The sequence below is a fragment of the Myotis daubentonii genome, chromosome 16 (genome assembly GCF_963259705.1).
Source record: "Myotis daubentonii chromosome 16, mMyoDau2.1, whole genome shotgun sequence".
In the NCBI taxonomy this organism is placed as follows: Eukaryota; Metazoa; Chordata; class Mammalia; order Chiroptera; family Vespertilionidae; genus Myotis; species Myotis daubentonii.
In genome coordinates, this window is record NC_081855.1 from 40,710,455 (window position 1) to 40,733,112 (window position 22,658).

The window sequence follows — 22,658 nt, forward strand, 5'->3', positions numbered from 1 at the left end:
CGCCACGCTCAGTCCTGCGCTCTCTGTGGCAGCAAGATGGCTGTCACGCCCAGAATGACACCCTGGGGGAAGCCCAAGGGATGAGCTTCCTGTCCCAGCATCTCTGTGACTCTGGTTACCTCGACATGGATCACAGCCCCACACCCCAAGCAGCCACTGCGTGGGGGAGTGTGGATGACTGGCATGGCCCACCCTCACGCTTCAGCCCTGGGACCTCGGGTGGCACAGAATGGGAGGGTGAATGCAGTGACTAGAGGACTCCTGAATGAATGCTGGGGACAAAACTCACAGCTGTCCCCTGCACATGTCTGTGCGTCCTGAATGAGTACCTCCGGGCCACCTTTGCTTGTAGGAGCTCTGTCTATAATAGGGTTTCAGTTCTTCATCTCCATCGGGAGCTAAAGCATACAACTTACATGCCAAATGCTGCCCAAAATTTTAGTATTTACTCACACATGTTTATTTCATGTCACAACCTTAATCTTCTGACTGGATGTTTAAAGTCTTTGATTCACGAACAGATCGGTACAGTTGATTGGTGATTTTTTGGCCTGCGACTGTCTCACGCATTCCCCACCTTTTCTCTGTGTGAGCCCTCACCAGGGGGCTTACAGACCCACTTGCTCTGTGGTGCCTGAGTCTTTTAATCTCCGGGTCTGGATCCAGAGCATCTGCACCTGCTCACAATGCTCGGTTCTTCGTGCGCAGGCAGAGTTTCCTCCAGCACCAGGAAACCGCTCCTCCGTGCTCCGCCTCCCTGACCAGCGCCCTCCTCCCGGGGAGCCCCGGGCCCACAGAGCCCCAGGCTTCACTCCCTCGGATGGACGCAGGTCCCTAGGCTCAGCCTCGGTTTTGAGGGGACACCAGTTGGAATAAAGAGCCGTAAGATAAACCCATATTGGAGGAAGAGGGGAAGTGAGTCTGTTAAAGGCTGTTAAGAAAATTGCGGTTACTATTTCCGTTTTCACTTTATGCGTTGCAATCACAGAGCACCCTCCTCAGAGCGGCTCTCTCGGCAGTTGCTGTGGCAACACAGAGCCCCTTGGCCCAGTACAAATGAAATTGCTCAGAAGGCAGTGTGTTCCTTCCCAGCTGCACGAGAGCATTTTGTTTTGCTCCATCTTTTACTGCTATTTCTTTCACTCTTCTTCTCCAAACCACATTGGAATTAAACATAAACCTATAAGGTCTATATGCTCACTTCCCTAAAAAGCCCCTGCAAAACCTCTTCGTTGCACAATGGCCCATCCTCAGAAACATCCTCCCCATTTCTGTTATATTGTATGTGACCCTTCCCACAGCCTCCTTCCCTGTGCCCCACCCTGCCCACCTCTCACCGCCTTTCACTACCCCGAAGAAGCCAGTGTCTTTTGGACGCTCTCTACCTACCCCAAGCCCCACTCCAGTGCCCACCATGTTCACCCTCCTTCAGAGTGTACACTCTGTGCCAGGGCTACCTGATCCTTCCCCAACTCCTACCCCTACCACCAACCCACCAGGCAAGCTCAGCGTTACGGCCTTCAGCTCAGCCTGGTGTGAGGACAGGTTCTGCATAAACTAATCCGCAGTGCAGGGAGGCATCTGATATCTCCCTTCACCCTCCACGCATTTCCAACTGGTGGAAATCCAGGCTGGATGGAGAGAGACTTTTGATGAGCTCCTTCCCTTCCATGGAGCGGGGGTTCCCGCCTGGGAGCCAGAGCTGTCAGCAGGGCCTGAGAAAGTCCCCGCACGCCGACCATCGTCCGTAGCCGGGAGATATAATACGGCTCAGAACCAGGTTCTGCTGTTTTCCAAGTGCATGGAGGTTGTTTTAAGTATAAAATACAAATTGATTTCAAATCTGTTCTGAATCCATAGCAGCTTTGTGTCATTATACACAGTCTTAATAGCGGTCCCAGGGGCGATGCGGGAGAGTGGCCATCGAGATGACCTCAATGGGTCCTTACTTGGTTCCTTTTCCTCTGCTTGCCTGGCCCCCAGAACGCTTGTCTGGACTTTGCAAGGCAATATCAGGCGCAGTCACTTTCCTGAACTGCTTCACTCTTACCTTAAAATACAATAATAAATGACTATGCGTTTCATTTAAAAAATGCGGAAACACCACCACAAAACTTACCGGCAACAGCTCACTACATGGCTCCCCTGTTTGCTCCTGGTTGAGCGTGAACTCGGGACTGTGTACATTGAAGCAATAAAATAACCTGCTCCAGGCTCCGTCCAGAGGTGGTTTATGCAAAGCGGCCACCTCCACTCACTTGCTGTTTGTTACACAGCAGGAGGTGACATAGCTTTGACATGTTGGCCTGATTAATTGATACAGCGTTTTTCAAATAAGAACACCACTAAATAAGTTTTAGTTCTCCCTACACATTTTCAATGAAATTATAGATTTCCAAGGTTTACTTTTTTCAGCATCACTTCATCTCCAAAGACCCTCTTCACTTGAGTCAACTACATATTCTATATACTTTGTAGTCTCTCATTTATGCAAATGGGTATTTGTCTGATTATCCAGGATATAACTTTTACTTAAGTGGAATGCTGAACTCCAGGCATGGGTGTTCTTAGTCTTCATCCCCCATTTTTAAACTTAAGGGAAATATTGTCACTGCTCTGCCTTCGAGGGCAAGATGGGCAGTGTGTTGCCATGGTGCAAAAACTGCTATCTTTGGTCACATGGGTACCATGTTACATTAATACCATGTCCACTCAGCTTACAGAGATCTTACTACATCATCGGAATGTCATTGTTTGTCATGGTGCTCTGGTGTTCTCCTTTTTCTTTCTAAAGGTGAGAATGTGAAGGAAAGTGGAGAGAGAAGTAACCTGTGGAGAGAGGGAGGCTTATGTCTCTTGGGTGTGATGTGGCTGAGGAGGTGGAAGAGCAGATGATTGTACACGGTGCTTTCTGAGGGCAGTGGGAGTGGAAATGAGCCACAGCAGTACTAGGAATTCCTTCCAGAAGTCCTCGAGTGAGAACAGACTTTGAATTTTTCTTCATTTAATAGTCTAGTCACACACTATCTACTAATGAAAGTTAATGCTCACATCTAATAATAAAATAGATTTATATGTAAAACGTTTGATCTCCCTTAGTGAAGGAAGTGTATTCCATCAAACTCTTTGCTTAGATCAATTCACATGTGAGCAGGCAGGAAGGAGAGTCAGAGGTGGGATAGAAAAGTGGTAGCAGAGGTCAAAAGTGATATAAAGGACTCTAAGCTAATTCTTTTCTTCCTCTTATATTTCCATATGACACACTTAGATATAGCTTTCACTGCCTGAATTCAAATGTGTGCGTGTGTGGGGGATTTGTAGAACTTTCATTTTAGTTTGGTTTGTGCCTTGCGCTGGTATAGATTTTTAAAATTAGTCTTCTACATAAATCATTAATAAATTAAAATGTTATGCTAATTGGAGTGTATGGGGGAACCAAGCCATATTGGAACCAATTGCTGCTGTCCTTGTTATATTGCACTTTTTAAAAATGGAGCAAACACTAGATGGATGTCTGGATGAAGTAGTAGTACATCCCACCGCCTTTCCCCAGCCCCGGTTAGGTTTGGGAGAACACCAGTGTTTCGGGGGTAAAACGGCTCTAACTGCTCTGTCTGTGAGTTCCCTTTCCTGCTGAGGTGGGAGAAACGTTTCAGCATCTGGAAAGGCTGCCTGAGGAACTGCAGAGCATGGTGGCTAAGGACACGTGCTTGAGAGTCAGACTCCCTGAATGCAAATCATGGCTTATGGCTCTGGGCTCACTCCCTGGCTGTCAGAAGGATCACACTTATTAAAACACTCAGACTTGGATCTGGCACATAGAAAATACTCCATAAATGGTTGCTGGTGGTAACATCTCACAAACAGAGTGAACCAGATTGGTTACAGTTTTCTATGACTTTACTAAAGTAACAGGGTTCTGCTTGGTATAATGATTTTTAAATTCTGGATTTGGGTTTAAGGATTCAGAGTAGTAATATTTTTCTGATTGATAGTCTCACTTATAGGTGAGGTAATTTTAGATTTTCCAAGAGCTCATTTTAAGTTCACTCAGATTCACTGAAATCATAAAAGCTAAAAAGAAAGGAGTAGACAGGAAGTAGAAATGCCTAGATCCTCAGTAAAAGTTGGGAAATAGAGCATACTGAATTTAAAAAGTGATGGAAGGGATAGTGGTGATCAAAGAGCAACCTTGCTCAAACCATTTTCTGCTGTCTGGGGCCTAGCCTCCAATAGAGGGAGACCATCAAATGTGAAAAGTGAAGTGGGGCAAGAGTCAAGAAAACTATAAGTATCAACTGAAGGGTTTAAGTGCTGGGCTTGACCTCCAGAGCACTCAAACCTGCGGGAAGAGCTTACTCGTACTCTCCCTACCTCAATATTGGTGACTCCATTCAAAAATGAGGTTTAATATTTTTAAAGAAAAGGGAACTAACATAAGGTCCTTGCTAGACTGAGAGAGAAAGAAGGAATGTAAGAAAAAAGCTAATAAAAAACACAGATCAAATGGGAAGTTACCCAAGAAACAGAGGGAAGGTTCAGACAAAGTATAGTTCTTTATAACAAACAGTCCTTCACGATATCAGAGCATTTACAAAACATGCTCACATATCTCTCTGTCAAGGAAAAAACTGGGGGGATATAGAGAAGAAAAAAGAAGGGATATGTGGTTAAAGATGATATAAGTCAACAGACAGAGATGAAAAGTGATCTCTCAGATCTTAGGGAAAATAGTAGACAAAAATCAAAAGATTACCGAGATTGAAACCATATTAGAAGAAACAAAAATAGAAAAATTATAACGGAAAACATCCAAGGAAATACAGTGATCAGACTAAAGGAACTCCCACAAAATGAAAGGAAAATATAAAATAGATATAAAATTATAAGAAAGTAAAACAATAGATAAAAGTATAATTATGGAAGATTACCAAAGAAGAGTCTATACATGAAAAATTTGTATTCTTGGAGAAAAAAGCAAATAGAAAAGATTCATATGTAATGTGAACACAGAACAATAATAGAATACAAATAATTCTAAGAGAAGAAACTTTTCTTCAGAGAATTGAATTTAAAGATAGAAAGGGCACACACGATGCCTTGGGAAAATTGATACAGAATAATTAATACCAAAACATATCGCAGTGAAGCTACTGAATCAAGGAAAAAGAAAATCACATGGGTCCTGGCCGGTGTTGCTCAGTAGGTTTGGTGGCGTCCCGTGCATGGGAAGATTGCTGGTTCGAACCCAGTCAGGCACATGCCTGGGTTGCAGGCTCGATCCCCAGTGGGGGGTGTGCAGATGCAGGAGGCAGGCAATTGGTGCTTTGCTCTTTCTTTGATGTTTCTCTCTCTCCCTCTCCCTTCCTGTCTCTCTAAAAATCAATAAAAATAAAGAAAAAAAGAAAATCACACGGGCAGCCAAGTAGAGAAAGTCATATTCAATATGGAAAAAAATTTAACCTGGTTTCAGACTTCACTATAGCTATCTGTAATACCAGAAGACATTGAAAAAATGTCTCTTAGAGAGAAGGTGGGATTGAAGAATTTTTATACCCAGCCAAGTAGTCTTTCAAATGTACAGGCAAGTGGGCAGACTTTCTTAACAACCAAGGTTACAAGCAGACACGTATCCTTTTTAAAGGAGTAGTAGCTCAAAATTTCAGGCCAATGTTGAGTGATAGAAAAATATAGTTAATAGTAGCCTGTGAACCCTCAATAAATGTTGGCCTTAAGATCTGATTTATAAAGCATGTGTTTTCTTGTGCATTTGCCTTTCATTTGAGTCAGCTGACAGATGTAACTATCAGACTTAAGTCCAAGAAGAAAATGTGGGAAAAATCAAATATTGCATCAGTGGGAAATATCATGTTTCATTATTTGCTTTTCTTTTAGGTATAAATCACAAGATTAAAACATAAAAAACACTTTGCCAAAAAGTGAAAAATTATATTCTAGCATGTTCACCGTGGGCTTTTAGTAGGGAATGAAATGATTAGAACACATTTCTTTCTTAATTCAGTTCAGTAAAAAAAAAAAAAAAGCTGGGAATTAAAGACTAGTAATTTTAAATCATCCTCAGTAAATCCATGGACTTGTCTAACTGAATTTAGTTATGCATATTTTCACAGTAATCCCTTCATTACTAGATATGTCCACTGAATTATCATTTACAAGATATACTGCAAGTCAGCTTTAATATTCAGTTAAGTCATACACAGCACCATGCAACGGATTTTTAAATTCTATCGCATCTCAGATTAGGAGGAAGAAAAAGAAAGAATGATAGCTAGCTAGATAAAGACACCGAGACATACACATTCACATTCATGCTCATACTCATGGACCTCTTCATCCTGCTCCGGGCATGTCTCTTCCGCCTGCCCCACTTGTCTCTATCTTTAGCTCTGAGCGAGATGAGTGGGATGAGCCCTCAACCTCTCCCCTACCAGCCTGTGGCCATCAGTTGTTGAGCACAGAGCTGACTGTGTCTGGAGGGAGAGGGAAACCCATGAACTAGAGCCGCTCACAGTGACGAGGGCACTCTGGTCTCCCCACGGTGCGGAGACTTGGAGACAGTAGTATAGATTATCCTTCATTCATATCTTCATAACCATATGGATTCTGTTGAGCGCCCAGGTGCCTAGCCTGTTGGGGACATGTCTTAAAGCAGTGACGGGCTGCGAATTGTCCTCCAATCACAGTGTGTTGTGATCATGGCCCACATCCTGGTCAAGAAAAGGTATGGGTTAGTCCAGTGTGTGCATCGTGATGGAGAAGAGAGAGCAGGCATTGTACTTCTTCAACATGAAACACGGTGGCACCAAGGGTTTTAAAGAAACAAATTGCTGGTACAGGTACTGTCCCTCCCAGACTCACAAGGACAAGCTGGGTACCTTTTGAGTTTGTACTGTGCTTTCTCTTATTTTATTATCTGGTTTTTGACCACGTGTAACAGACTTATCTTTGTGATGAATAGGTATTATTCTGGGATTTGTTAAAGTCAAAACAATTGTTTCTGTGTATATAAATAAATAAGCTGTCTTTTTTCCCCCACTTTAGATAACTTACATACGACAAGAATACGAAACAAAATTCAAAGGGTTGATGCCAGCTTCTCTAAGACAAGAACTTGAAGACACCATTTCCTCCCTGAAGTCACAGGTAATTACCAGAATCCCGCATTCCCGAGGGTGTAGGGGATTTATCCGGAAAAGACACTTGCACATAACGTCCATCCTGAAGTGAAGCCAGAAACCCATGTGATGCCATGGCATGGCCTGCACCCAGAAGGAATTGTTGTTGTTTTTCATTTTCTTACTAGTTTAAGAACCCATTGTCTCAATAAGATTTTCTTAAAAGCTCCCTTGAAATTGAAAACTTATGGTCACTTTAATCATTCAGTCTACATTCCTCTGCAGCCTCACCCTTTTAGTCTTGGTGCCAGGCCCAGAGTGCCATCGCTTAGCACATTGCTGACTCCTGGGTGTGTACATGTGGCGAGAAGCAACGCACAGTGAAGTCAGAGTATTTTTATTCTGCTGTATTTTAATGCATTTTAAATTCAAGGCAGAATAACAAGGTATTAAAACAATTAGGTTAAATATTTCTTGCTGAAGTGTGTAGTTCTTGGTAATTTATAAAATAAAATATGAGCGATAATCTACTGAGCTTTTAAAAACTCTAACATGAAAAAGAGTTCACATATTCCCATTTCTAACACACTTAGAAATTTAAAACGTATATTTTTTCATACATCAACTATGTTCCCTCTGTATTTCTAAGAATCTTTATATGGCTGAGATTGATTAAAACACTAGCCAGGACCCAGAATAGCCAAAAACCATTTTAGAAAATAAGAATAAATTTGGAGGATTCACATTTCCCAATTTCAAAACTTACTACAAAGCTATAATAATCAAGACAGTGTGGCATTGGTTAAAGAAGAGACATACAGAGCAATGGAGTAGAATTGAGAGTCCAGAAAAAATGCCTACATTTGTGGTCAGTTTATTTTCAACAAGGGTTCCAAGACAGTTCAATGAGGAAAAGATAGAAAAAAATGTTGCTATTACAATCGGATAACCCACATGAAGAAGAAGGAAGCTGAGGCCCTTACAAGTTATACACAACTTAACTCAAAATGGATCCAAGACCTAAACATACTGGTAAGAGCCCAAACTATAAAACTCTTAGAAGGAAACGCTAAGAAAAAATCTCAGATAAAAAGGGAAATCTTTGTACCTTAAATAAGGTATTTTTTCAGCGACCAAAATTACAGCAGCAGGAGAAATAAATAGATGAATTGCACTTCATCGACATGTAAAACTTTGTACTTCAAAAGACACCATTCAGAAACTGAAAAGTCAAACTATGGGTTTGCAAGTTACTTATCTAAGAAAATTCTTTTTAAAAGACCACATTTTTGTGGGGAAAGGCTCCATGAGGGAATGATGTCTTTGCTCTCTGTGCCATGGATGGTGCCTGGCACATAGTAGGTGCTCAGTAAGTGTATTTTCAACAGAAATAGATGATGTAGTTTGATGGCACTCACATAGCTATTTATCATGTGCAAGACAAAATGTGGAGCAAATTTTAGCCGTTGCTTTTCTGTTTCCCTCAGTAAAAAGCCTCTTCTCTGAAAACGAAATGTCCATTCTATCTATGCTGCTGGCTGACGGCTGCTTCTGTGGCTGAGAGGTTTGGCTGTGCTCGCCCCTGCGTAAAAATAGGTCCTACAGGCGAGTGCTGCCATAGGAAGGGTTACCTCCTCTTTTTTAGGTGAAAAGCTCCCTGGAGTGTGGTTTTACCCATTAACCTTGTCAGAGAGCTTCCATAGGGTCAGATAGGTAAGGCCTGGCACCTTCAGAAGAGTGTTTTTTAGAAAAAAGAAAGGAAGGAAGAAATCTGATACCCACCTGCAGGGCTTCTGTTGTCATTCATATCATTTCCAACTGGATGTTGACCCAAAGAGAGAGAGAGAGAGAGAGAGAGAGAGAGAGAGAGAGAGCGAGCCAGCCTTTGCCTGGGCCTCAGCATTGGCAGCTGCGCGGGAGGCACGCCCTCAGAGCGAGCACATTTAGTGGGAAGCACAGGTGCCTGTGTGTTTTGAAAATTGTTGGAATTCCGATTGCAAAGCACCATGGGGGAAGGGAAGCTGAAACGTGCAATCCTAGCATCTGTCAACATTATCATTGTCCTGTGGATCATGTGAGCAATTGGATAAAATTAAGATGACGGTGATAATACAACTAAGGGAAACCGAGGGAGCGCTTGGCTATGGACCCACTTAGAGAGACTGTGCTCTCCTTGCGCGTGAGCACTTTCTCTGTTCTGCCAGCTGTACTCTCCTGCTTAACTATGTCTCCGAAGCAAGCGTTGCCATGGTTTCAGTTCAGACCAAAGAGATGAGAGTAAACAATTCCAAAATGATCAAATACCACTGGCTCTTGATTCCATCAAGCCATGGTACACGTTATCCCCAAACAGTTTCTGCTTGGTCCTAGAAGGTGCTCTTGAATTTATAATAGAAATTTATGCTTCAAAATAATCAAACCACGTTGTAAAGGTCTGACTTCAGAGAATATGCTGAGCCACCTAGCCTCCTCCATCCCCCACCACCCCAGCTGTGAGCTCTGCACTAGGGAGGCAGTTCTGATAGTCGCTCCACCTCATCCTCATGACCTTGGGAGGCGTCTGTCATTAACCCCATTTTGCAAATGAGGCATCAAGACTTTAAGTAACTTTCCTAGAGCCATAAAGGCCAAGGCAGGAATTGAACCCGAGTTGGCATAACTCCAGACAAAACCCAGGCTCTTTCCACTACAAAATGCTGTCTTCAACCTCAGGGAATCCCCAGGTTGGGTTGAGGTTTCCAGAAGGCCGTAATTTTCTCTCCACTCACTCATTCACTCATTCACCAGCTGGGGAATACCAGCTCCACACCCAGGCCTGTGAAAGGAACTGGGGGCCAGAGATGAGGAAATGTCATCCTCACCCTCCGAGAGCTCAAGGTCTCAGGGAGAGATATGAAAACAACCACAAGGCTGTGCAAGCAGTGCTGATGAGTAGCGCACAGGAATGCCGAGGAGGGGCCCCGAGGGTGCCCAGGCTGGGGCGGGAGCAGTTGGGAGGCGTCAAAGAGTTCAGTGACGTTTGAACCACACAGTGGAGGATGGATAGGAGATAGTTAGCCAACTATTCCAAAAAGAGGAACAGCCTGTGCCAACAGGTACACAAGTGAGGGACGGTGGGAAGGCGTGAGGGGAGATGGAGCTGCAGAGAGAGGCCAGATCACAATGGCTCTGCGTAGGCATTTGAACTTGATTCTGTCGCCTCTGGTGGGCTTTCAGTGGGGACGCGATGTGATCCGATGTAGAAACACAATGTAACACCCAGCAAATCCTCTGAGTTTCATCTGGGAATCACACTGTTTGCACATTATTGCTATTTAAGCCACATCAGCTCCTCTCATACAAGGCCTCTTCTCCAGGTTAACTTTCTGCAAAAGAGAGCGTCCATCCTTCAGGAAGAGCTGACCACCTACCAAGGCAGAAGGTATGGCCGTGATCAGAATGCCTGCTGATCGCTGATCGGTTAGCGTGGTTTGCACCTGTGAGTCTCCTGTCTTGACAATCAGGTCTTCATTAACATTCTTAAACATATCAATTTTGAAAAACAAAGGCTTATTTTTAGTAAATAGCCTGTCTTTGAGAAGTCACCACCTCTTGTAATCACAGTGCTTAGTCAGGACGATCAGAAGGAGATGAGAGAATCCGCAGGCGTCTGCAAGCCCGGGCCTCACTTGGGTCGTCAGGACAAGAAGTTGTCTTGAAGCCCGGTTGCAGGATTAAGGAGGCAGTGTGATCCTTTTAAGATAGCGAGATGACGCAATTCTTAGTGGTAGGCCACATCTCCCAAGTCCTGTGTCCCGTGGGCGATTGGAGCTCTTACAGATGTTCTCAGACCAGAACAGATAAAAGAGGAGGGGCCGCTAACTGCGGGAGAGTGGGGGAGGGGGGAGATCAGTGATTCAGTGATGTCACCACACTCCCAGCGACTCAGTGCCCCAGGTGTACTTCTCAGGGAGTCACGGGACCCTCTGTCAGAGGTTCCCAGAGACATCGTGACACAGACCACGTTTACCTGCTGATGTAGTCACACTGCCCCCCTCTCTGCGGGAAAGACTGAGCCATTCTATAGCATTACATTAAAGTAAGACCCTGTGCAGCATGAACTTCTCAAAAGGTGCTGTTGCTTGGTGTAGAGAGGAGTTGGCTCCTCATGGGCACAGATGATGACACTTTGATATCAGATATTATTTTTAGCCTCCTTCCATCCAGCTCCTCTTTTTTTTTTTTTTTTATAAATATGTTTTTATTGATTTTGGGGAGAGAAGAAGGGGGAGGGAGGGAGGGGAGAAGAGAGATAAAGAGAGAAACATTGTTTGGTGTCCCCCACACACGCCCCAACCAGGGATCCACCTGGGTATGTGCCCTGACAGAATCACACCACCACCTTTTGGTTTTTGTTGTTGTTTTTGTTTTTTAACTATATTTTTATTTATTTCAGAGGAAGGGAGAGGGAGAGAGATAGAAACATCAATGATGAGAGAAAATCATTGATTGGTTGCCTCCTGCACGCCCCCTACTGGGGATCAAGCCCACAACCCAGGCATGTGCCCTGGTTCACAGGTCAATGCCCAACCACTGAGCCACACCAGCCAGAGCCTATCCAGGGCCCGTTCAGCTCCTCTTGAATGAAAACATATTGTATAACTGACATGCCCATTAGACCCAGAGCAGGTCCTAACTGAGATTTCGGATTTCCAGGTAACTGTGAGGATTCACCTGAGTAACAAAGCATAGATGGCTTCCGTGTCCAGACTGATCTGTGGACTGCTAGCAGGTTTGAAGATTTGCATAGTGTGACGTAAACTGTGAGATCAGTGGCTTTTTTTTAATACTTAAGTGTAATTAAGATCATAAAAACGTGCATCACTCATATACTACTAGGGTGGTTTAATTTGTGTCCGCCTAAGTTATTTTTTTAACACTCCTTTATCTTTTATCTTCATACCGTGTGTGTTTGAGTGTGTTCTGAGAATTGCTTATATTGGGAAAAGAAATGATTTCCTATAATTTGTCTGGTGAATGTTATCGCATAGAATTTTACCTGTTGCATATGATCAAAATCACGTTTTGTAGTATCATATCAAAATTTTTAACATGTTTACATGTTCGTATTCATAGTTTATTAAAGCATTGTTTTGTACTTGTCAATTTTATTTCTACATTTTGTTGCATCTCGTTTGCTAAAACAAGTATGACATCTGCATGGTATTTTTCCCTAGAAAGTACTGACAATCTCAAATTATACTCTGGGGGGGACGGGGAGGAGACCTTATGTTGTGGCAAGGATCACATCCATAAGCAGTGTGTTTATTTAGGTTAAAACCCCCTGGGTTGCCTGTCCAAATATTTGTCATGTTGGTCTCTAAGCTGATCCAGGGGCAGAAGAGTGTAAGAATTTTAGGAGCAGCTATGGTTTTATTGTGACTTCCTTGATCTCTCTTTCATGGTGGTGGTTTTCATTATGATATTAGTGGGAGCACGTGGGCAAGGACACCCAACACACTGGCAAGTGTTGGCACCATGACCTTCGATGGGTCCGATGGATCCCATTTTCACGGTGAGGTAATGTGGTCTTGCTCCCAGGCGTGGATGTTTCTGTCACTGCCCGAGGCCAGTGAGCTGTTCAGTGTGATTGGTTAGCCCTGATTTGCAGAGGAAATTGTGAACTGCAGTGGACGGATGCTCACTATGCTTTGGACTGCATTGTGGTGTGCCTCTGAGGCACTAACCGTCTGGATGGTGGGCGGGGCTGTCATCGTCGGGGCTGCCATAAAGGACAAGGCCAGACTTTTATTTACACTTCTTCAAAATGCTTTTCTCTTTCCCACGCCCAGTTCTATTGTTTGCTGCCCAAGGATTAATTACCCTCTTTTGCACTGTAACTGAGACATGGAGACGATAAGGAAGCCACTTCCAAAGCCAGGGCCATGGGCCTAAACGCTGCCTCGCGGCCAACAGTGGGAGGCCTGGCATTCTGGCACGAAGTCATGGGTGCCCGTCGGCTCTCTGCCTGGTCATGTTCACCCTGATTCCACCTCCAGAAATGTGTTTCCACCCTTCAAAAGATGAGATTTTTCTTGCATATACAGTAAATCATAGTCCAGCTTAAAAATTATCCAGGTGACAGCAAGTTGATAGCAGATGCTGTTAAAACCGCCCGTCCAATGAGGACCATGATCTCAGACTAGGATTTAGTACTCGCAGGGAAAGATTACAGCCACGTGATTAATTTAACTGCTTCTCTACAGATTGTGAAAAGCAGGTTGAAGCTCACCAGATTTCACTAGTACGGTTGGTAGCAGCGTGACGTGAAAACCTTTGTGAATTGCATTGTGTGCTGGACTTGGAACTTCCACTCCAGAATATTTGTTTTCCATGAGTAAATATCAGTAGGTGTTTTGGAAGGTTGCCTGCTATTCTTTCTTTTCCTTATTTCAAGGGTTATGAAATTACAAACACTGGTGAACCTTTGACATTCCCCAGATCCTGTTTCCTCGCCGAAGCGTGTCTTATACATCTGGGAGTAGACGGCTGAAACTTTAGGTCAGCTTGATTGTATGTGATAGGAATATGGGGCTGACACTAATGTTTCTGTGAAGGTCCTCTGACAAAGAAGAGAAAGGAAAATGACGCTTGGCATGTTTAAAATTCCTTACAGAATTGAGCACTGAATACATAAATGGCTACTGAAAGAGAAGGCAAGTGCTTAGGAATTAAATTATAAACACCGTGCCTTATTATACAACCATCTAAGATTTCATCCTTTCTTTCATCTGCTGGGAGATCAGTTGTTCATCACAAGGACCTAATTTAGTTCCAATTGGCTGCTGCACCTGGGTCGTCCACCTGTGCTTTTTCCATCTCAACACTCGATTGTCAACAGGTAGTGGTTGGTACGGCCTTGGCAGCAAGCTGAGCAGAAGGAGAGCTGTGGGGTCACAGTGGTCTCGATGTATGTTCCTGTCCAGCTGCGGGATGGGGCATGGGAAGGGTTACCATGACGTTAGCTGTCAATCACCTACGTGTCTGTTGGAGTCTGCCATTCCTGCGTCACCAAGCAGGGAGCCCCTGCAGGGTTCTGACCTCCCCACACAACAGTCAGCTCTTCAGTGGGCAGCCCTCCAGGGCACAGTGGGGGAAAGAAGAACTGAGGGGGGAGAGAGGATGGACGGGCTTGCTTCGGAGTTTGTACAAAAGAATTGAGTTGTGACGCAAAGTCAACAGCTCAGATTCAAACATGATCCTGTCAAGTCACGTATTAATAGTGATTTTTTCAGAAAAGGCATATGCTTATAGTGGTGGGCAGCCTCATTAAGGGAACCTGCAGAGAAAGTGCAGAAGAAGAGCTGAGTTTGAATGAACAATTAACAGCCCTCTGATTGAAGGGCATCACCATCCTCGAAGGTCTTTCTCCGAGTAGAAAGGAAAGGTAAAACATCAAAACTGGGGGGAGAAAAGTTTCAGAACACAAGGTCATTTTAACTCGTGGTTTCCTTTCAAGAACTGTCTCTTCTCAGCTTTCATATTCTGTTCAGAAAGGTCGTCTCTTTTAAGCCTTGTCATTACAGACAGTTTGTTCTTTAAAGTGGATTATCAAAGGGTGTAGAAATTGCAAGTTACTGAAACTAAAATGCGTGATCAATTTTAAGTCTGCTAACTAAAGCTTCCTTAAAACGGGGTGTCTTATGTCCTGGCAGCCCCTTTGATAAAACCAGAGAGAGGCACATGGTTGGTCAGTCAAAGTGGGCAAAGGAGATAATTAGATAAAACTTCTTTTCAACTATTGAAGTGGCTCTTGGATGTGGAGACTTGATTAAGAAGCTGTGGTGTAGGCTGGAATGGTTTTTGAAAAGTAAAAATTTTGATCCCAGATTTTGACCTGTATTAACATTCTTCACTATATTGTTTTAAGAACAGAATCAAACTTCTGCTCATACTATGTACCTCTCACATGGAGGAAGAGAAACGGCACTCGTCACGTAAGACTGGAGGGGTTTTAAAATCTGGGTCCCTCATCGATATCTAGATCAGTTGAAAATTCCATCTTCAGACATTTCCGTTTTAAGCCAGGATTTTTATCAGGCGAAGGGTTTAACACGGAAGGCCCAAGATGTTGCTGTAGACCAAGCATGTCAAACTTGCGGCCCGCCAGCCACGAGTTTGACATGCTTGCATAGATGCTGCTGCTTTTAGAACTGAGCTTAGCCTGAACATCAGGCTAATAAATGCGCTTCTAACCTCTCCGGGAGTCTCCCGTTCAAGAGAGGTCTCAGGGAGCACAGCTCGCTGGACACAGACCTGGTGGAGCAGAAAGAGAGGGCTCGCTGGTGAGCAGGCTGACACGGGCAGTTAGCTAATGTGCAGCGGCGCGAGTGGCACCGTTCTGTCCCGACTCCTCACTCCAGCGGGAAGGAAGGAGCTCACAGGTGGAGGCCACCGATTAGCTTGGTTTCCTTGGGCGGTTTTCTTCACCAATCTGGACCTCACTTCTCTAACCTATAACATACAGGGTACCACTAGATCGCTATCTCCCAGACCAGTGGTCGGCAAACTGCGGCTCGCGAGCCACATGTGGCTCTTTGGCCCCTTGAGTGTGGCTCTTCCACAAAATACCACATGCAGGTGCGCACGTACAGTGCGATTGAAACTTCGTGGCCCATGTGCAGAAGTCGGTATTTTGTGGAAGAGCCACACTCAAGGGGCCAAAGATCCGCATGTGGCTCGCGAGCCGCAGTTTGCTGACCACTGCCCCAGACTCTACACTTTACCCCTCTCATTCACTGTTTCTCGAACTAGTTTTCCATCAGCCCTGTCCTGTTTGATTCGTCTCACATTTAGGAAGGATGGTACGCTGTACCCCCTCTTGAGGAAGCAGATCTATGTCACTCAGTCGTTCATTTAAGAGGTAGTGATGGGTTGCCTATGTGCTACACGGCACATTAACCACCTCCAATTTAGCGGCTTAAAACAATCACTTACCATCTCTCTCGGTGCTGAGATTGACCCGCTCAGCCAGGCCGTTCTCACTGGGTGGCAAGCCACTGCAGCCAGATGTTGGCAGGGCAACAGTCACAGGAGGCTCCCTCACAGGGTGGCTGCCGGGAGACCCTCAAGAGCCCAGATGTGGCAGCCACCAGCCACAGAAGGCCTGGGCCCGGCGAAGGCACAGCCTCACTCCTGCTGGATTCTGTCAGAGACAGAGCCCGCCGGCGTCAGGGGTGAGGACACAGGCCCGGCAGTGTCACAGGATCTGGGGCCATCTCGAAGCTGCCACACCCTGTAGGAAAGAAACCTGCCTTTCTTGCACCTGGAATCTGTCCTAAAACTATTAGGTCCATGGAATCACTTTCCTGGTGTCCACGTATTTTATGATACAGGTTTCTTCGAAATATTGATTCGAGAAGCCAAAATCTAGGTGACGGCTAGAAAACGTCTTCCACTGCAAAGCGCTGCGAATCTGTGTTTAGTTCTGCGATCGCGGGTTGAATGATGGACTTGGAAACACTGCCTGGGGAGCCCCGGGGTGGGAGTGTCAACAAGGCCATGGCTTCCTCTGGTTCCTTCCAAAGACGGTAGTAACCTCAGTTGTATGATCCTTTCAGCTCCTCTCCGTGCGGGCTCGGTACGCATTGCTTATCGTAATTATCACCACAAGGGTATCGTCACAAGGTCCACTGGAGCCCATGCCCTGTGCTTAGCAGGTGGAAGGACCTGAACTTGATGAGCCTGGGAGGGAAAACCTCCTGAACCACAGGGCACTGAACAACTACTCAGCCAAGGAGAGCATCACCATTGGATGAACAAGGCATCGGCCTCCCAGTTGCCGTTAGCTTTCCCCCTGGGGCAGAGTTGCCGCTTAGCCCAGCTCCGGGCCCTCACCATTCTCACTATGAACCTGGGTGGAAAGTGTGGACGAGGAGAGGAAACCTGGGCCACCGCTTTGCCCTCTAACTCTCCATTCTCACAGTCAGCCCAGCCTGGTGATCAGCATGTGTTTTGAAAGCATCCAATCGGCTGGTTTGCCTGGAGTGCAGCTCTGTTAGCCACAGAGCCTGGCAGTCAGAAGGTGAAAGGAAGATGGAAAGACTCCGTTTCCTTAGGAGGAGGAAATACTCTCAGTGTGGGAGACAGTCCTGAGAAGCTGGTACTTTTTGCAGAAGTATCTTGACATCAACTGAGATTTCTCAGAAGCGAGATGGCATTACCCAGCCTCGCCGCTGCGGGCTGACCGAGCTGTCATTTCCCTGACACCCGCCCCCTTGTTGTTCTTCCACTTCGGTATAAACTCGGTTCCAGTCCGGTTCCCCTTGAACACTTAGGTTTTCCCAGCTACTGCAGTGTCACAATCTTGTGTGAAATCCTTCTCAGAACCGATTGCTTGGCCCACGACACCTCATTGTGTTTGTAATGAAAATATTTACCCAAGCCGGGTTCCTTCGAGGAGCCTGGGCGGATTGCCTCACTGTGTCTGCAGCTGCTCCCGCAGTTAAGGATCAGCCCGGAGTGATCCCTCTTGCAACCTGAGGGAACCTCTCTCTGACTGCGTTCCCACTTGCCTTATCTGATTTTCTCCTTCTGCATTTTTATTGATGCATTTGGGCATGTCAATTTGGAAGCTGCTAGAATACTAAATCAGTGGATTAAAGGAAGTTTTTTTTCTTTTGAAGTCCTTTCTACAATCTTTTTTGGAGGGTGTGTGTGTGCATGTGTGTGCACATGTGTGTAATTTTTTAATAAGCTAATTAAGATTGCAAACCTAAGCAGACCTCCCACCGCTGGCCCCACTATTAGGTGCTTTGCCTAAAACCACGTCATGCTCACCCTCTCTGCCTTTTCGTGGGTAGAGGAGAAAGAGTAATTGGCGCATATCCATCTCACACTGTAATTATTGTTCTCTCTGTGATATAACCTCTAACACATGAGGAGCGTTTTCACTTCAAGCAAACTGTAGATTGAATTCAGTTCTTCAAAAGTTGGATAAATCTGCTTCAACGTTAAGTGCCCTGCAGATCTTGCAGAGTGCCTCATGCGAGCCTGGGACTGTGAGACGCACGGAGACCCGCTCCCTGCCTGGGAAGAGCTTGTGATCCGTGGGGGGAAATAAGACATGGAGAGAAGAGGAAGAAAAAAACCATAACACAAGAGAGAACAGGACGAGTATGGCAGAAATGCCAAATATTATGGAAATTCCAAGGAAGCAATAACATTTTGAAATCAATTCTCATAGGAGGAGGTGACTCAAACTTGACATTGGGATAGAGTAGGATTTCCATAGGGAGACATGTGGGAACGGCATGCCATCCGGATGGCAGGTGCTGGGGGAAAGGTAGGGTGAGAGAAGACTTAAGAGATGGGCTGGACTCAGGTTACAGAAGTCAGTTCACACTGACCGGGGCAGCCCGGGGCCAGGCCTCACCGTGGTTAAGGGCTTTGGGGTCAGAGGGATCTGGACTTGGGCCAGTTGCTTAGCTTGTCTGAGTGTCAGTTTCCTTATCTTAGAAAACGGAGGAAATGGTAGAACAAGGTTGTGAAGATTGAATGAGATAATGTGTTCACGAGTCTAACGTGCAATAGCATTCGATACTGTGAAGGCTGTTTTTATCTCCTGACAGTCCTCAATAATTTCATGAGATAAGTGTTAGGCTTGGGGAAACTGAAGCGAAGAGAAGTGTGGACATTGCCCAAAGCCATGATTCTCACACATGGGGAAAGCAGACGTTGGAACGGGTGTCTCACTCACGCACTGTTGCTCCCATTGCCTCTGTGGGTGGGTGAGGAGCGGCTCGGACTTTACAAGCAGCAGGGAGCAATGGGAGGGTTTTGAGCAGGGGAGTGACACTATCAGAAATTGCTACAGAGCATTTGCCTAACAACCCCACGAGCAAGACCGTTGGGAGGAGATCAGAGCTGGAGGCAGAGGGAACGTTGGGAAATGTGTGCAGGAGTCTAATAAGATGGGCCCCATCCCATGGAAGGAGCATCTGTCTGTCTGTGGACGGAAAGTAGGTCAGAGGCTCAGGAGCTACCGTGGCACCTGAATGAATGAGATGACTGTGCAAGAGAAAGAAACAAATGTGAGGCCAAGGTTTCTAGCCTAAAAAGATGCAGGGGAGAGGTTTGAGCCGGTGGGGGGGGGGGGGGGGAGGGGCAGTGAAGAATGATGAGTTTGGGTTTAGACATGTACTGAGCTTCATCGGGGAACTGGAAGCCCAGGTCAGGGCCCAGAGATTCATCAATTGTGAGCATTGGGTGAGAGCCGATGTGGAGACAGCTGCTGGTTTCGCAAAAAGCGGGGAGGTTGAGGGGAAAACCAGAAATGAGAGGACGAGGAATAGGAGGGGGCCAGGAGGGAGTCGCCATCTGGGAGGCTAAGAAAAGACTTCATTAGGAGTTTATAAAAAAGAAGCAGGGTAAGGGGAGCGCTGGTTGTAGGCTGAGATGCAGGGTGCTTCTAGGATGGCTAGGAAGATCCTTGAATTTGCCCTTGAGGAAGAAGCCAGGGGGTGCAGTGAATTAGAGGCAAAGATCTGAATTCCTTGAGGCTTCAAGCAGGAGGGTGTGGCACCCCAGACACCTGCAGTCCTGAGAGGAGAGGGGAGAGAAGGTTTCCTCCCTCAGTTCTCTGGGTCACTTTGCACTTGGCAGTGGTTCCACCAGACGGTAACCGCAGGAAAGCACCGGAGCTTGTACAGCCGGCCATGCGAGCGGGCCTCCGGCATTACTCTGGAAGTTAGGGAAATGTTTTTGAACGTTCAGCTCTTGTCTCATCTATAGTTAGCACCCATCTGTAAATTTTGCAGAGTTGCTAAATGAAATTAACCATTTTGCAAACTTGCCCTCTGGATAAAACATGATAATAAAATGGATTGTTCTTAAGGGACATGTTTCTGCATTAAAGTAGTTTTGTTTCTGATTCTTACTGATATGGAATTATCATTCGTTTGCAGCATTTTTATTTTTACAACAAAAAGTCAACTTGCATTTGATATTTAGGTAGAGCTTAACCATGAGTTAGTAGTCTACGTACTTGAGTACAAACTTACACTTTTTTTTAAATAAATTCTATTGATCTTCTACAGAGAGGAAGGGAGAGGGACAGAGAGTCAGGAACATCGATGAGAGAAACATCGATCAGCTGCCTCCTGCACACCCTTCACTGGGAATGCGCCCGCAACCAAGGTACATGCCCCCGACCGGAATCGAACCTGGGACCCTTGAGTCCGCAGGCCGACGCTCTATCCACTGAGCCAAACTTACACTTTTTAATGTCCCTCTCTCCCGGCCCCCATAAAAACAATAATTAAGAACACCAGGCACATGATAGGAATACCTTTGCGGGTAAGAAGAGGCATTGAAAACGGAGTAAGAGAAGGGCAGTGTGAGGGCTTCAGACTTCAGCACAAGGAGATGAAGCAACTCTTTTAAAAGGGAATTAGTTCTTAAAATTCTGTAAATATAGGTAAGACTTTCTTACTACATTAAAGCATTTGATATCCTGAATTTTTAAACAAATGTAAATGTTTACCGCAGTGCTAGAAGCTATGTCTTCCTTTCCTTTTTATTTAAAGTTTGGTATCCATTTTTCTTTCATGCCAACACTGGAAGTTATTAATAGGGACTTAGAAAGAAAATCAGACCAGACATTATAATTCTGTCAAAATAGCTTAGATTGATGTTACAGGGAGGGAGAAAATGGCTTTTTTCTAAGAAAAATTGAGACCAGGGCATTTGGCCTCTTTATAATCTCTAGCAGGGGCATCGGCACTTTAGGTTTGCTGACTGCCCCCCAAAGAAGTGACAAAGGGAACCCAAGTCAGCCCAGTGCCTGGTACCCTTGAGCTTTTAGCAGATTCAGTCAACTCAGGCTGGCCAGGCCCCAGCTGCCCCTGACCCCCCACTGGGCATGTCAGAGATGACTGTGGTGACTGTGTGCCCCCACTAATCTAGCTCCAGATTTCATTTTCATAATAGTATATGCCCCTCCCCGCAAAAAAAAAAAAAAAAAAAAAAAGAAATTGGGACATAGTCACAACTTTATTTTATCTTATTTTTTATTTTGTTGATATTTTAGAGAGAGGAAGGGAGAGAGAGAAATATTGATGTGAAAGAGAAACATCTACCGGCTGCCTCCTGCATGTGCCCCAACCTGCCACCTGGGTGTGTGCCCTGGTCCCGAATCGAACTGCAACCCTTCAGTGCACAGGACAACGCTCTACCCAACTGAACCACACCGGCCAGGGTCCCGTCAGCTTGTCCGCTGCACAGATCAGCACTGGCTCGGGACTGGGGCTGCTGGTGTCCCAGAGGGGTGCCTCTCGTCTGCGCAGCAGCTGAGAGCAGCCTGAGGAATGGCAACGGGCCATTATGAGCCTGATGTTAGAACACCTTCCACTCGACTGCTGGGTAGGATGTGCTTCTCAAAAACCAGGCCCTGCGGGAGCAAATGGAGAGCATCCCAATAATATTGTTGAGAAGTCTTGGGTTTTGTTACTAAAAATGTAACTAAAACTGGGAGTAGCACTTTATCTGAAAGGAGTCTTATTTCAGATTAGCTTCACTGTAACACCATCTAAATAATTCCATTTTTTATATTTAGATTTACGCTATAGTTCCTACTTGGCCATGGTGATTTTGTCTGTGATTATGACCCTATGGGTGGTTGAATTTTCATTATGCTTTCTGACCAAAGAGAAGAGAAAGTATAATTCTCCTGTGTCTTTAGTTCGCAATACTTTGAGGCAAGAGCTTGTATTGATAGACAAATCCAATGCTGACACTTGACCTTCAGGCTAGCCTTTTAAACTCTGTATGCCTTAGGTTCACCATCCAGTGACAAGAGCTAATGACTGTGGGATTGTCAAATTGGCGATGTGTTTAAGAGCTAGACGTCACCATATAGAAATCGCTTAGATCAGTGGTTCTCAACCTTCTGGCCCTTTAAATACAGTTCCTCATGTTGAGACCCAACAACAAAATTATTTTCGTTGCTACTTCATAACTGTAACATTGCTACTGTTATGAATCATAATGTAAATATCTGATATGCAGAATTGTCTTAGGCGACCCCTGTGAAAGGGTCATTTGACCGCCAAAGGGGTTGAGAACCGCTGACTTAGACCATCTTCAAAAGGAAACGCCACCTGCCATTGTTCTAGACAGCCCTTTACATTCAGCAGCCTATCTTGGTATCCATTCCTACTTTAAGGTCTTCTCTTAATCTGAGTGAGACCACGACTCACCCCCCAAACAGGTATTCACTATGGCCTCAATTAGTTCCATATGTGATCTACCTTTCAAGGTCAAAGTTAGTAGTGACTCATCTGACTCTATCTGCAGCTTAGAAAACAATTTTTGCAGCACTTCGTTTTAAAAAATCATCAAGAATTAAAATGCTTTCATGCTTCACTTTATCTAAGAAAAGCAAATGTGTGTGGATTCTTGAATCAACAAAAGAATATTGTTTGTAAAATAAAGCATTTATTCAAAAGAAAGAGATCTTATTTGATTGTAAGCACAATTTCGAAG

At 45.1% G+C, this 22,658-nt stretch overlaps 1 protein-coding gene across 4 annotated transcripts in view; it reads left to right on the forward strand.

Moving 5' to 3' along the window:
- The window catches only part of CEP112 (centrosomal protein 112), a 298,077-nt gene extending 285,796 nt beyond the window's left edge, over positions 1 to 12,281 (forward strand). For all 4 annotated transcript variants that reach the window (XM_059670060.1, XM_059670062.1, XM_059670063.1 and 1 more), the window contains 3 exons: positions 7,063 to 7,164; positions 10,493 to 10,557; positions 11,832 to 12,281. In XM_059670060.1, coding sequence (XP_059526043.1) covers positions 7,063 to 7,164; positions 10,493 to 10,557; positions 11,832 to 11,835 — 171 coding nt within the window. In that variant the 3' untranslated portion in view covers positions 11,836 to 12,281. The remainder of the gene's footprint in view (positions 1 to 7,062; positions 7,165 to 10,492; positions 10,558 to 11,831) is intronic.
- The last annotated feature ends 10,377 nt before the right edge of the window (positions 12,282 to 22,658 follow it).